At 40.0% G+C, this 15538-nt stretch overlaps 1 protein-coding gene across 2 annotated transcripts in view; it reads right to left on the bottom strand.

The window, feature by feature from the left end:
• Window positions 1-15538, bottom strand: part of NPSR1 (neuropeptide S receptor 1) — a 156001-nt gene that overhangs the window by 43589 nt on the left and 96874 nt on the right. The window contains exon 3 of one of the 2 annotated variants that reach the window (XM_004418834.2): window positions 5478-5581. The exons of the other annotated variant lie outside the window; for it this stretch is intronic. Within the exon in view, the coding sequence (XP_004418891.2) occupies window positions 5478-5581 (104 nt within the window). The remainder of the gene's footprint in view (window positions 1-5477; window positions 5582-15538) is intronic. 2 annotated transcript variants of the gene reach the window in all.

Genomic DNA, 15538 nt, shown 5'->3' with positions numbered 1-15538 from the left:
CTTGGATGTGTAGATTAATATCATTCATAAAATTTGGTAAGTTTTCAGCCATTATTTCTTCAAATATTATTTATGTCCCTTTTCTCTTTCCTCTTTCTGGGACTCCCATTGTGATTATGTTGGTATACTTGATCATGCCCTATAGGTCTCTGAGGCTGTGTTAATTTTTTTCATTTTTTTGTTCTTTCTGTTCCTCTAGTTGGATAATTTCAATTGGCTCATTTTCAAGTTTGCTGATTTTCTCTTCTGCCTGTTTGAATTTGCTGTTGATCCTCTCTAGTGAAATTTTCATTTCAGTTAGTGTGCTTTTCAACTCCAGAATTTCTATTTGATTTTGTTTTTTACTTTCTATGTCTTTATTGTTGTTCTCTATTTGCTGAGACATTGTTTTCATACTTTCCTTTAGTTCTTTACACATGGTTTCCTTTAGGGTTTTTTTTTTTTTTGGTGAGGAAGATTGGCCCTGAGCTAACATCTGCACCAATATGCCTCTATTTTGTATGTGGAACACTGCTGCAACATGGCTTGATAAGCATTGTGTAGGTCCCATGCCTGGGGTCTGAACCCATGAACCCTGGGCTGCCAAAACAGAGCACATGAACTTAACCACTATGCCACTGGGCCATTCCCTAGGTTTTTGAGAATATTTAAAGTAGCTGATTTAGAGTCTTTGTCAAGTAAGTCTAATGTCTGGGCTTCCTCAGGAACAGTTTCTTTTGATTTTCTTTTTTCCTGTGAATGGGCCATACTTTCTTGTTTCTCTGTGTCCTGCATTTTTGTTGTTGTTGTTGAAAACTGACAACTCTGGAAATTGGATTTGTACCCCTCTCCAGGGTTTGTGGCTGTTGCTGGTTTGTATAGTTATTTGTTTGTTTAGTAACTTCCTTGAACAAATTCTCTGAAGTGCGCATTCTTTATTCTGTGTGGTCACTAAACTTCTCAATTAGCTTAGTGGTTAGTTAATAATGGAACAGAGATTTTCTTAAATTCCTGGAACCAATATGGCTCATGGTCATTGCAGAGAGGCTTGGTGTGAATGTTGGGGCATAGTTTTGACGCTCAGCCAGGCAACTGACAACTCTGCCTTTGTCTTCACTTCCTGCTTGCACAAAGCCTCAAGGTCAGCCCAAGTTGACAGTTTAGGCCTTCTCTGTTTTTTCCTGAGCATGGGCACAGTCCTGAGCATGCACTTGGGCTTCTAGATTCTCAGGACTATGTCAGAGGTTTTCAAAGTCCCTGTGAATATCTCATTACCCAGCTTATATTTTTAAGCTTAGTTCTAAATTACTCTATTGTTTCCCCCAACTGTTATCCAATACCTCAAGCATGTGAAGTTTATCAGTTGCTTGTAATTGTTTTTGACAAATGCCCTAGGAAAAAGGCTTTTCACAGTGGGTGAGTTCTGAATCAGGTAAAATACAGATAGCCTTGCAAGTGGGGTCTTCCAGAGAATTAACAGACATGTCACATAATGAGAATTTCCTAGGAATGTAGCTTTTAAAGGCTATAGCTCTCTTCTCTCTCTAGTGGCTGCCAGACTGTTTTCACTGTGAATATGAGCTGTTAATTTTTAAGGCTACCACAACCTGGAGACTGGAGAATTAGACTAGTGCAAGCTAAAACACCACAAATATCATTTTTCTTACTGAAATTCAGCCATTTTTTTGAATAAATGCTCCTTGGATTGTTGTAAACCTTTAGTGAATTTCTAGAGTGGTTAAAAATTTGATTCTGATAGTTTTAAACACTTTATGAAGGAGAAAATTATCAGTTTCTTATTCTGCCATTTTTGCTGTGTCACCAAGATATATTTTACATATAGTATTATCTTGATATTCATTGTAAATACTGTTAGAAGAAGTGTTACTGACATGAATAATTCTGGATCAAGAAGACATTTTAAAGTTAACAATTAGAAAAAAACATAGATTATAACATGTTTTTGAAAAATATAAGTGGCAGCCAGCCTCTAAGATGTTCCCAATGATCCTCATCTCCTGGTTTTAGTCTCTTTTGTGGTTCCCTTCTCCCCATACTGAATCAGGGCTGACTCGTGGAACCAATAGAATAATGTGGAGGTGATGGTGTCTGACGTCTCACACTAGTTCATAAAATATATTGCCACATCCACCTTGGTCTCTTGGATAGCTTATTCTTGGGAAAGCTGGTTGCTATGTTGTGAGGAACAGTAGAGAAGAATACCTGTGGAGAGGTCCCTGTGAAGCAGAATGAGTATTCTGCTAAAAACCAGCACTAACTTGCCAGTTATGTGAGTGACCCACCTTGAAAGTGAATCATCCAGCTCCAGTCAAGCCATCCAGTGACTGTAGTCCTAGGCAACACCTGACTGAACCTTTTGATAAGCCTTTAGCTAGGTCTGCCAGACCCAGCTGTTCCTGAAGTTTTGACCAACAGAAACTGTGAGATAATAAATGTTTATTGTTTTAAGCCACTACGTTTTGGCATGATTTGTTTGTCAGCAATTGATACAATAAGCAAGTGAAAACATTTATCCACAAGGAAGCAAAAATCCTCAAGAAGATACTAAAATATGTTTTTAAAAATTATCCCTGAGAGGGGCCAACCCGGTGGTGTAGTGGTTAAGTTTGCACGCTCTGCTTTGGTGGGTTGGGGTTCGCAGGTTCGGATCCTGGGTGCAGACCTACAGACTGCTCACCAAGCCATGCTGTGGCGGCATCCCATATACAAAATAGAGGAAGATTGGCAACAGATGTTAGCTCAGGGCTAATCTTCCTCACCAAAACAAACAAACAAACAGCAAACAAAATAACCAAAAAAAAAGTCACTTCTGAGAAAATAACAATAGGGGCTAGTAATAGGGGCTCTTTCACATCTACCAAACTTTCAAGGTTATGTTCAGAGCACAAAAAAAGACTGTAGTTGTAACAAATCTCTACTCATTTTCTGAAGATTAACTCCATTACCAAGATCTGATAACGATAGAACAAATGAAAATCATAATCTCACTTATGAATATGGATGCAGAGAGTCTAAAAAATCCTACAAATAAATGGAATATAGCAGGATAAGGTTTTCCAGAAATGCATTATGTGTCCATAAAGCTATAATAATTTAGACCTCAAGTACTGGCATCAGAATAAAACCATATGAATGGAAAATAATTTTAAGAACTCAGAAACAGAACACATCACTCCTAATACCAGTTATGAAATAGTGCATTCTTTCCATACTTAGTTGAAGTGCTTTAATCTATATTATGTACACATATACTATATTAATAATACAATATATGCATATGTTTTATATGTAATGATTTACACCACATATATATCTTATATTGAAGCATATTTGACAGGCAGAGTGTAGCTATGTTTAATCCAAAAATAAATCTTAACAATAACTCAGACAATAACAAGTATCCCAGCTATAAAAGAATTGAAAACAGATAACAGGCAATGTAGAGGGGAAGAAATTCAAATGCCAACAGGTATTTTAAAAGGCCCAATTTAGGCGGTAATACATGAAATGCAAGTTAAAACAACTAGAGATAATACCTATTTTCTAACAAACTGCCAAAGTTTTTCAAAAAGAAGAGTAGCCAGTGTTGGCTTAGTTTGAGGTAAAAAAAAAAAAGGTAAAAAATAGTTGACAAATTTTCTGGAGATTCTTTAGCCACTGCTATGTATGGTCTGAATGTTTAAAATGAATGAATGTGTAATGAATGTTTATCCCCCCCCCCATTTACATATTAGAATCTTAATGCCCAGCATGAGGATGTTCCGGGCCTCTCTGGGAGGTAGTGACGTCATGAGAGTGGAATTCTCGTGAATGGGATTAGTGCCCATATAAAAGAGGCCCAACAGAGCTCCCTAGCCCCTTCTGTCATGTGAGGAAGCAAAGAGAAGTCTGTGACCTGGAAGAGGGCCCTCACCTGACCATGCTGGCATCCTCATCTTGGACTACCAGCCTCCAGAACTGTGAGAAATAAATGTTCGTTGTTTATAAGCCACCTACTCTCTGGTATTTTCTTTTTCTGCTTTATATCTTCACTCTCTCAAACAGGAAGAAGAGAAATGAGTTACAAGGGAATTTGTGTTTATCAGTCTCCGAAAACCACTGTCTGTGGGGGCTGCTGCTCCAGCCTTCGCCGACTGTTCATCAACAGGGAAGGAAGCTGGCATTCTGGGAGAGAGGCCTCTGCCTGCAGTGGCCTGGGGCAGGGTGGGGGCCACAAGGAGAACAGTAGGAAAGCTCACTTAAATTCTGAAGATTTGAGTGAACATTTGTCAGTTGGCAATAAACAGTGGGGTCTCCAGTGGGGAAGACCTTCTTATCTTCATGTCTATCTGTCCTTTTCTCATGCACAGTCACTTACAGTGGCATTTGTAGATACGAGCAAAACGTCAACCAAAAATGAGTAACAAGTGGTCCAGACCCAGCTAAAAAGGGCCAGCCTAGGGCACAGGAGTCTCGCTATCCTGTTGCTAAGGTCTTTTCTAGCAGTTCTCTATCCAGACTCATCCTTGCACAGCTTCCCATTGGTTCCCAGTCTCGCTTCATCCCATTCAGAGTGCTCTGAACACAAGGGTGCCCTGGGGTTACCCTGTGAGGCCGCTCATCCTCCCCAGTACCGGACACTGCTCTCTCAGGCATCCTGCTTCTGAAGAAGGACATTAAGCACCATACACCCACTGGACAGAGACAGTAATCCAACGGCATAGTGTTTGAGAGCTGTGTTTTTCAGCAGGCTCTGGAGCGCTTTTTAAAGCCAGTTTGAGAACCCTTTTAAAATGGGCTCAGGATAGTATCTTCCTGTGGAAAAGTGTCTTTCACATGACTTCATCTAATTTTTCCTTTGCCTAGTAATAGGAAATTTTCTCTCAATTCTTTTCTTTCTCTTTCTTACCTACTTCCTTGCCTTCATTCCAATTTAAAGTCCAGGAGTTCTCAAATTTTCCAGTGTGAAGAATCACATAGAGTGTTTGGTAAAAATCTTGATTCTCAGGACCTATCCTCGGGAGATCTGGAGTAAGTCGAGGAATTAGCATTTTTAATAAGAAGAAAGAAAATTGTGATGCAGGGGTCCTCAGCTCATATTCTGAGAGCAGTATTTTAGCCTTTGCTGCTCAAATTTTATGAGTTATCAGTGATCTTATAATATTCTGTGATATTTTTGTTATAGCAGCCCAAAGGGATTAAAACAGCTAGAATATGTCAAAAGTCTTAATATTGACCCAGAAATTTTACTTAATCCTTTAATATGAACATTTATATTATTATTATTATGCTTATTTGTGTTTTCTTTACATATATATTATTTTTAGCAAAAGAAATACGTTAAAAAATCTTACAAATTTTGCTTGTCCTTTCAACTCGGAGGAAGTGAGCAGTTTGCGGCATAGAAGTACAGGGTTTTACATTATTTTTCTTATGAAGAATCCAAGAGCTAATTTTGGTGTCAGTTTGTCTCATCACATTTGGAAGGTGCCACATACCTGTAAATAGCGGACCACTCTGCAGACCAGATCAGGCGCCATGAAGTCTCCAGTGAATCGCCAAATGATATCTGTCAAGATATTGACCAGCCCTGTGAAAGAGTCTAACAAAAACACACAAGTGGTTAGTTTCAGTCTCTTTCAAATTTGCAGCTTTGCCATAGCAGAAACGAATTCCTGGGGAAATTGTTTCTTTCTGATTTATCGGATGGCCATTGAGGAAAATTGAGGCAAGGCAGGACTTCCTTGACTTTTATTATTGGAGCTTGTTACCATCAGACGTAGCCACCTAGGAAGGATTTTGATAGTGACTCAAGGGGAATCATACTATTATAGAGTAGACCTTCCAAGTCACAGAAGAGGAGTTTTAAGGGGATTTAGACCTGTGCTAAAACAAGGACTATGTGAAAATCAATAAAGGATAAAACTGAGTAAAGGAAAATATTTATCTTTGAGAAGCTCCTCAAATTCCTCTTTCAGCACCCATTATTTTGCAACTTGGATCTCTTATTACCTCTCTACCACCAATTTTAGCCTCCCTTCCCCCAGGTTCCTATGCTTTCTTCTCCTTTCCCCTTTCAATATCTGCCTTTGGAAAAAGTCAACTGCAGGAACTATCATTTTAATTAACTTAATTGGTTAAACTACAGAGGAACTGAGGTCAAGATCTGAGATCCAGGTCAGAGACTTTGTGCTCCTGTGGTCATCTTTACTTAATTCTATAGTTACTTGATTCTATAATAATCTTTATTTAATTCTGTAGTTATAGACTGTATAACTTGTACAGATGTCTACAGCAGAAATGGTAAAATATGCTATATGTCTAGAAGCTTCCTCTCACCCTTCCAATGCAGATATCACTAACTGATCATGTGATCCGGAATCTTTCTCAAAACAGTGCTGCAGGGATTCTCTGCTGATTGATGGATGAGACTGAAATTTAAGACTGGATAGCAAGAATTCGTTGATTTAGGGTCACTTTCTAGGGACATGGGATATAACACTCCGTTAAGGACCCAAGAGGCAGGGCAAACTCATTGCTAGGGTAGCTCTTAGAAGGCTGAAGAGAGTGATGGTCCCTCCTAAGCAAAATAGAAATGCCTGAGTTTCCATGGCAGACAGTAGAGAAAAGAATAAAAAGGCCAAGGGAAGTGGGCATGATATATATTAGATATATCATGTGAAGCCAGAAGACCCACCAGAGAATTGTCTTCCATGGAAAGGCTCAGAAGACACATTATTCATCAAGGACATGAGGAATGCACTGGTGAGAGGGCCATCAGCATCATGAAGAAGCTCAGTGGTGACTGCTATCTGCAGGCCAGGGCGAATGGTAGGAGAGGTGGTCATGGAGCCAGCTCTTGTTAGCACCATGGTTAGTATATACCATAATGATTCTTCTATTCCTTCCCCAAAGAGACATGTGGCCATTTATTTAGGTGACTGTGCAATGGGTAAAAAGGAATATCTAAACATTTTGAGGACCATCAGGCACAAAGTCTATGTTGATGTGATTCCTAGAGACCTGGCATGTCATTATGGCTGCACTATAGGAGTGGAACCTTGTGGGGCCAGGTAATAAATAGAATCCTGGATGCAGTGGAATGGTCCACTAGATCTGAACACCTTCCATTGGTCATTTCTCGAGTCCATGAATGTTTGATTGGGATTGATATCCCTGGCAGTTGGAATAACTCCCATATTGGTTTTCCAATGGTGGGGAAGGCCAAGTGGAAGTCCTCAATTCACCAGTTTGGTCCCTGCAGAAACTGGCTGGATCCTGGAGAATGACTGTAGACTGCCAGAAGCTCAAACAAGTAGTAGCCCTGATTGTAGCTGCTATACCAGCTGTGGTATCTTTGCTAGAGCAGATTAATACGGCCTCAGGTACATGATAGCCAGGTATTGATTTGGCAAAAGTGCTATTTTTTAAAAAAAATCTGATCAGAAAATATCAGAAAGGGTTTGTATTTACGTGAAACAGATAATAATATTCCTTCACTGTTTTGCCCAGGTCTGTGTTAACTCTCCTACTTTCTGTCGTAATAAGGACTGAGGAGACTTGGACAATGTGGACGTTCTTTAGAATATCACATTGATCCATTCACATTGATGACATCATGTTATTGGGCAAGACAAGAGTTGTCTAGTACATTAGAGGCCTTGATAAGACACATGTACACTGGAGGGTGTAAAATAAACTCTGTGAAAATTATGGGATGTGCCATGTCAGTAAAGATTTAGTTGTTCAGTAGTAAGGAACGACTAGAATACTCCTCTCCCCCAAGCAAAAGCTAAATTGCTGCATCTCAGTCCCCTATCTCAAGAAAGGAAGCACAATACCAGGTAGGCCTCTTTGAGTTTTTGGGGCAACACATTCCACATCTAGGAATATTGCTCTGGCCCATATACTGAATCACATGGAAGCTTGACAGCATTGAGTGGGCCTGGAGCAGGAGACGGGGCTCTGCAGCACATATGGGAAGACCATTCATCGGCCAATATGATGGACTACTATTTATTGTGGCAAATCTAGCCACTGCTGTCTTTGAATGTCCAACTTGCCAGCAATGGAGACCAACACTGAGCCCCAATATGGTACTATTTCTTGAGAAGATCAACTGATTACTTTGTGACAAGTTGACTATATCAGACCCCTTCCATCCTGCAAGGGCCAGGTGTCCATCCTGCCAGTGATATACCTATTCTGGGTATGAGCTTGCTTTCCCTGACCTCTGAGCTATAGTCAACACCACTCACCACCCACTAGAGGATTTCAGATTGCCCAACAGGAATGGAATCCCATACAACATAGTATCCGATCAGAGGACCCACTTCATAATGAAAGGGGCTTAGGACTGAACCCATGATCATAGAATTTACTGTTTATATCACATAGTGCACCACCCAGAAACAGCTGTCTTCCTAGAGCACTGAACTGGACTACTGAAGGCCAAGATGAAGTGCCAGTTTAACGGCAATACTCTGAAAGGATGGGGTGCCATCCTTTAAAATGCTGCATATGCATTAAGTCAGAGCCCTCTTTAGTGCTGTGTCATTCATAGGAGGTATATGTAAGTTTGAGAATCAAGGGGTAGAAGCAGGAATAGCCTCACTTAATATCATTCCCAGTGACCCCCTGGGGGGTTGTGTGCACCTTTGTGCTCTGCAGGCTGGAGATGTTAGTCTCAAAAGCAGGTGTAATCCTGTCAGGGGATATAGCCAGGATCCCCTTGAACTAAAAGCTATGGCTTCCACAAGGGCACTTTGGACTCCTTGTGTCCAGGGACTAGCAGGGAAAAAGAAGAGTCACCATCTTGGCGAGAGTAATTGGCTGTGACCAGCGATGGAGGCAGAACTGTGTTTACACAATGAAGTAAAGGAAGAGTTGGGTAGAACACAGGTAATTTACTTGAAACTCTCAAGTTGTGAGTGACTGCAGACAATTAGTGGATGGGGCCAGGAATTCTAAGCATCCTGCAGCAGGCTCTGAACGGAGTTGTGCAGATTATTCATGCTCTAGGGTGCCATGCCCTGCTGTGGTTGGAGGGTAAGTGGGGGCTGAAATTGAGTCTTCGTTATTGTCATGAAGACATGAACCCTGGCTATTGGCTGTGCAAAGACAAGACAAGTGTCAACTCGGTCCTGGATGACCTATGGACTGTACCCTGTAATAAATTGTTCAGATCAAAGTACCAATCCTGCCTTTTTTGAGAAACACTGCTAAGTTTTATGGGAGAGAGTTTGTGGTTTTGTGCAATTCTACTCAGACAGAGGATTGGGCAGAACCTTATTAAGAAATTAAGAGTATGCATTCAGCTAGATGTATGCTCTCAGAAAACTGAACAGCTGAACAAAAAAAGCAACTCCAACTTTGGGGATGAAGCTAGGACACTATAATTCCATTTCCAACGGTTGGTTTTTATTGCTGGGTTTCTGCTAAAGAGAAATGGCAGAAGCTGAAAACCACACTGTCATTTGGTTAATTCCTTCTGTGAACGCTGGAAAATGAGGTTTGTTAATGTGACAATAGAAGGAGCCCAGTGTCTTGAGCAGAGTATGGCATGTAGTAGGTCCTCGGCACATATTTGTCAAGTGAATTGTCACTGTGGTTCAGAAAAGGCATTTTGGGTTTTTTTTTAAACTTTTTATTTTGAAATAATTAAAGACTCACAAGAAGTTGAAAAAATATTAGAGAAATTTCATGTACCCATCACCTAGTTTCCCTCAGTGTTGACATCTGATGTAGCTAGAATTGGCTCCATGCTTTAGAGGAGAATTACTACTTTTAATTCAGGCTTCTGTACTACACTGAGCATGATCTTAAGGGATGTTATTAGGCAGTTATTATATCCTTGGCAAGATTCTAAGTGTTTAAAGTATCTAAAATTGATTTAATCTCACAAAAAACTACAAGATAAGTTCCCCATTTTATAGATGAGTAAACTAAGTGAAGTTAGAAAATTTTCCTAAGATTTCATAGCAAGTTAGATGGAAGCCAGGCTTGTAACCCAGACTCTTGGATGCCAGTGTCCATATCCTTCCTTCCTTCCTTCCTGCCTTCCCACCTTCCTGCCATCTTACCTTTCTTTCTCATTCTTGTTTTATCTGTTCTCTTTTATTCCCTAGACTAGTGTGCAGGCATGAGTCCCTGTCTTCTTCCCATTCCCTTATTCCTGCCCTGGCCCCCTGTTTTTTTATTTTGGCCACTTTTATTTATAGAGCCATTCACACACAGAAGTTGCTTTTACTCCTTTAGAGAAACTGGGGAGGCAAATCTTCCCTTTCTGAATCTTCACTGTTAACAAGATAAAGTCTGAGCCTCCTAGCTTAGCATAAAAGCCTTCCATGATCGGGCCTTGCCTACCTCTTGCCAAGTCCCCGTCTGGCATGTTTATATTGAACATCATATTTATCATACACTTGTATTGTCAGATATGCATTTCCACTGCTTGGAATGGCCTCCTTCCATTTATTAGCCTATTGAATTCTTATCTACCTTTCAATATCTAGATGACATGTCCCCTTCTCCAGAAGCTTTCCTTGACCATTCACAAGATGTGGTCCACCACAAAAGAGTATGTGGCCCTCCAAGTTTTATGTCTGTCTGTCTCTTCCTTTTTGTTTTTTTATAGGTAACAACAATGAGAAGCATTGGTAAGCACGTGGGAACAACAACAAAAGTTTCAAAAGATTGGAGAAGAGAAACCTTGTGGCAGTTCTGGGTAGTTGGAGAAGTTCTAACTGAGAAGTCAGACTGGAGCAGGGCATTGAGAGTTGTGGGTTGTGACCTGATCAAATAAGAATTTCATGAAGCTTTTCCTGGCAGGAATGAACTGGATGAATGAGTGGAATGGACATTGGAGTTACTTAGATATTCTCCTTTGGTTTACCTATTCCTTAATTTAAAAATAATGGGAAAAAAACTAAACTTATATTTCTCTAGGTCTAATTGGCTATGTGAATAATTATAATGTACTCTAGCAAAATTTCTTTTTTCCCCTGGAGCTCAATCTTTAATAAGCCTATATCTGGGAGTAGACTATTAATGGAACTGTGCCACCATACTTGTTATTTGCTGTTAAGCAAATGATGCTCTATCTGATCAGTAAAAAGCCATTTTGTTACCTAAGTAATTGAATACATTGCAAATAAGCCTTTCCTAAATGGTAGTTAACAGAACCTTGGGAACAAAGGGTACACTTTAAAGGCTTAATCACTTCCATGTATTACTCCTGCTTTTTAAAATTTGTTCGATGAGCGATCCTAGGAAACTGTTATACTCAGAAAAGCCAACACAGGCTCACAGCAGGCTTTATTGTTCCTTCGACAGTTTCTTGCAACCATGAATGTGCGTTTCCAGTTGGAGCATGAATATGGGTGGAGTGGGGAGAAGTCAAGGATGAGGGGACACCTGATCTGAACCCCAAAGTGTCAGTAAGGATAGGTCAGGTGGAAAGGGAGAGAAAGACATTGATTCTAGGCACAAATGACAGCATGAACAAAGTTATGGAGGTGAGAAAAAGTGAGATGAGAAACTAAATGGCGTGTGTATATGAAACAACATCAGTTTGTTGTTGCTGAAGCCTAAAATAGGAGCTTGAAAGCATCAAGAAATGGGGCCAGAGAGATGAGAATCTAGACCTTTTATGATCTCACATGCCAATCAAAGAAGCTTGTGCTTTTTCCTGTGTACTGTGGGAACTACTGAATGTTTATGTATTCAAATATGTGTTTTAAATAGATTTCTTTAGTTGCTCTAGGGGGAATCAATTTGGTGGGTCCAATACTGGAATTACTGTTATACTTGTAAGGGAACTGTGCAGAAGTTCAAGAAAGAGATGATTAGTACCTACTGTATGTCAAATAGGAGTAGGGATATAGAGAAGGACACAGATTTGAGATATACTTTATAAGGTAAAATAAGGAGGATTTGGTGACCGAGTGTTAGTATTTTAAATGTGAGGTAGAGGAAGAAGTCTACAATGTATTATGGGTTCCTGCCTTGGGTGTTCCTGGTAGATGATGATGCTTCCTGAGAATACAGGAATACAAGCTCATTATGTTGGGTTGTTTCCAGTTTTTGGCTATTCCAAATAAAGCTGATATAAACATTCATGTATAAGATTTTGTGTGAACATAAGTTTTCATTATCCTAGAGTAAACACCCAGGAGTGGGATTGTTGGACCATTGGGTAAGTATATGTTTAATGTCATTAGAAACTGCCCAACAGTTTTTCAGAGTTGCTGCACTGCTGTGATCCCCACCAAAAATGTATGAGAGATGCAGCACTTCTGCCTCCTTGTCAGCACTTGGGATGGTCAGTATGTTTTCTTTTAGTCATTTGACCACGTGTGTAGTGGTCTCTTATCATGGCTTCAATTTGCGTTTCCTTAATGATTAATGATGTTGTTGTCATGGTCATCCTCAGCCCCCTATAGGCTTCAGATTCCTCTTTGGGTGCCTTATTAGGGTGGGAGCTGGGGTGCTGGAAGGTTTTAATGCCCTGCTATCTGCCTTCAGTTTCATCTATATTCCTGTAACACTGCTACTGCTTGCTGCTCAGTGCTTGCTAAGCTGGAGGTTGTAGGGCTCTATTTTGTCCTGGCTCAGCCTCAGTCTTATGTAGACATGCATGCTTGGGCCTTGGATGTGGGACATTCTCATGGTTCCAATTCCTCCCCATGGCAATAGAACTCCTGCCTTGTATCTGTGGTGGGTCTTGTGTGAGAGAAAGTTTCATGTCTCCTTCCCTAGTGGAACTAGAAGGAGACTTCCAATGGTATTGGTATAGTATCCTGGGCCAGCCATATTGTGCCTCCATCCCCAACAGTTGAGGGGTTTTACTGTTTGTATCTGTGCCTTTCTCTGTGCTCTAGGGGCAAGAGTATTTGGTCTCACAGTGGCCTAAGGTTTTTGTTGAGAGAAGTGACTGGGCAAGATGGCAGGGTTTCATGCCTTTTTCTGCAGGCGTGGCCTAAACCTTGCTGTATACCTGCATGTAGTCTCTGTAACAACTCCTCAACTCTGCCATTGTAGTGTGGAAGCAGCCATAGACAGTCCTTTAACTGAATGGGTACGTCCCAGTAAAACTTTATTTATAAAAATAGACTTCAGGCTGGATTTGGCCTGTGGGCTGTAGTTTGCCAACTCTTGGTCTACAGAATAAATTCCAAATGCTCTATTGTGACTTTTGGAGCCCTCCTGCCTCCCTCTTCAGTCTGATCTTTTCTCATCCCGTCCTAAATTCATACTATAAGAGAAACTCTCTCACCCAGCACATCAATACTGACAGCTGGTTAATTGATCAAAACATTGGTTAAAGAAAGGAAGCACACATACAAACCCACCTTAAAACATTTTAATATAAAACATTAAGGTGCATTTATTTTTCATTTCTTTAATGTAGGGCCAAGACTTTTATTTTATTCGTCATCTTTTATTGCTCATAAAATACATCCATAATGCATCTTTTATGATTTCCAGTTTTGGCTTCTTTAAATTGGAGTGAGAACTTGAGATACTAGCAAAGCAATTGGAGGCAGAATCTCATTGTAGGGATTTTTATAATCCTCCTTCATTCTTTTATAGTTGCATTTCTTGAGCTTAGGTCTATTGCAGCTTTTTTTAATGACTCAGTAAAAAAAACTGTCAAGTCTTTCCAAAGTATCTAACTTAATTTTCACAGAAACAACTCTTTAATATTAGTTAAATTATATAATGTCAATAATGAGTTCAATCGGCATAAACTGGTTTGGGAACAAACACCTCTCACTCCTAGAACCTAAGAGATGGGAGCAGAAACAGACAGGCTCGTTAGGGGCTATCCTGCTAGTTATGAGTGCTCAGTTAATCCAGGGTGTTTTGCAGAAAGAATGGAAAGTGTTGGTTAATTCAGTGAGGCACTCAAGAAGGTGTAGCTGAGAGAGCTTCTACTGGGAACCCCTTACTGTTCCTTGACCATCCTCAGCTGTTCACTCTGCCAGTTCCTTCCTTTACGTGCTCCCTTGACTTGAGAGGTTCTTTATGCACCTCTACCAGAAGGATATCTCCTAACTCCTCTAGGTTTAGTTCAAGGATACCTCCTTATGAAGCCTTTCTTGACTACTGAGATTGGCTGATTCCCTCCTCTGGGTCTCTCCCTATCCTACTATCAAAGTACCTATAACACATGAATACATTTGTTTTTTGTATTTTTCTCTAATTCCACTATACTATGAGAGAATAGAGATTATTTATTATTCATCTTCACATCTCCAGACCCTAACATTGTCTTATTGTGTAGTAAGAGCTTGGCAACTTTCCATTAAATGAATGACTACATTATTACTGCTGTTGTTTGATTGGCTGGCTGCAGCAGAGGTGGTTTCACAGAGCAGGCTGAGCCACAATTAACTGCCTCCTTCAGTGTAGGTTAAGATAATGACTATGGAATCAAGATGCTGGAAGGAAGAATATGATTGGAAATTTTGAGCCTCAAGCGACTTCTAAAAGAGCTGTCTGGATTCTAAGATCTCTGCTAGATTGTAAGCTCCTGGTTGGCGGTGGCTGTGACTTACACATGCTTATAATCTCATTCCTTTTCATAGTGTCTTGTAAGATACTCAGTGCTTGCTAGATAAAGGAGGAAATGTTGGCTATTAAACGGATTTGCAAACTTTCTGAAAATGCAAGGCCACCAGTGTAGGATTCACTTTGCATAGAGAGCAAGTCAAGGCACCATTCCTACTTGCTCTCAGTTGTTGTTTGAACTTTCCCAAGCAGAGTAGAACTATAGGAATAATGAACACCTAGCAAGCTGAATAACTCTTTTTCTTGGCAAGTGAGTAGCATGAGAACATTTGTTGCACTGGATGAAAGGTGGTTTGGTTTTCCTGGAGGGACACTATGGGTAACAATGTCAACTGTGAATCTCCAGGGTATGCAATGCTGCCAGGTCAACTCAGTGTCTTTAATGTTGTTCTTTGTTTTGTTTTTAAAAGCAAGAGAAAGGATAATAGGTTGTTTGCTTGTGGTTGCACAAGAAACTATTTTTGATATTGCTAATGGTTCCTCTCTCTCCCACTTTTCTAACAACCAAATGCTTGAGAATGCTCTGAATGGAACAAGATTTGAAGACTTTATGTGAAAGTTTGTTTAATAATAGAACTTGCATTGCACAACCTGATGTCAAGTACTTAATTGCCAATTAAAATTATTTCTCAAAAAGTAAGTTCTTGTGTTTCTAAGTTTCGGACACATTTTACAATACTAATATGATTTTGGCACCCTACCCTTCACCAAGATTAAATACTAGCTGAGCTTAATGGCCCAAAACTGTCAATTCCCCAGCTCTTTATTAATCCCAGGAAAGTGGCCTGTACCTCAGTCATTACTGCTCAGTTAGGTAAACAATCATCACATTCATTCTCATTAGAGCACTCTCTTCACAGAAAGCTTTGTTCCTGAGATTTTCAATTAGTCTTAACAAGTCATAAATGCCACTAGTGTCTCCTTTTCTCCATTGGTCTACCAAACAAATAAAAGTCATGTGTCTAATTAAAGAAATCCAAGTCCTCCT

This window comes from Ceratotherium simum, chromosome 1 (assembly GCF_057802395.1).
Source record: "Ceratotherium simum simum isolate JZ-2026a chromosome 1, ASM5780239v1, whole genome shotgun sequence".
Taxonomy (NCBI): Eukaryota; Metazoa; Chordata; class Mammalia; order Perissodactyla; family Rhinocerotidae; genus Ceratotherium; species Ceratotherium simum.
The sequence above is the reverse complement of the archived record's forward strand: the minus strand, read 5'-3'. Positions and strand labels throughout refer to the sequence as shown.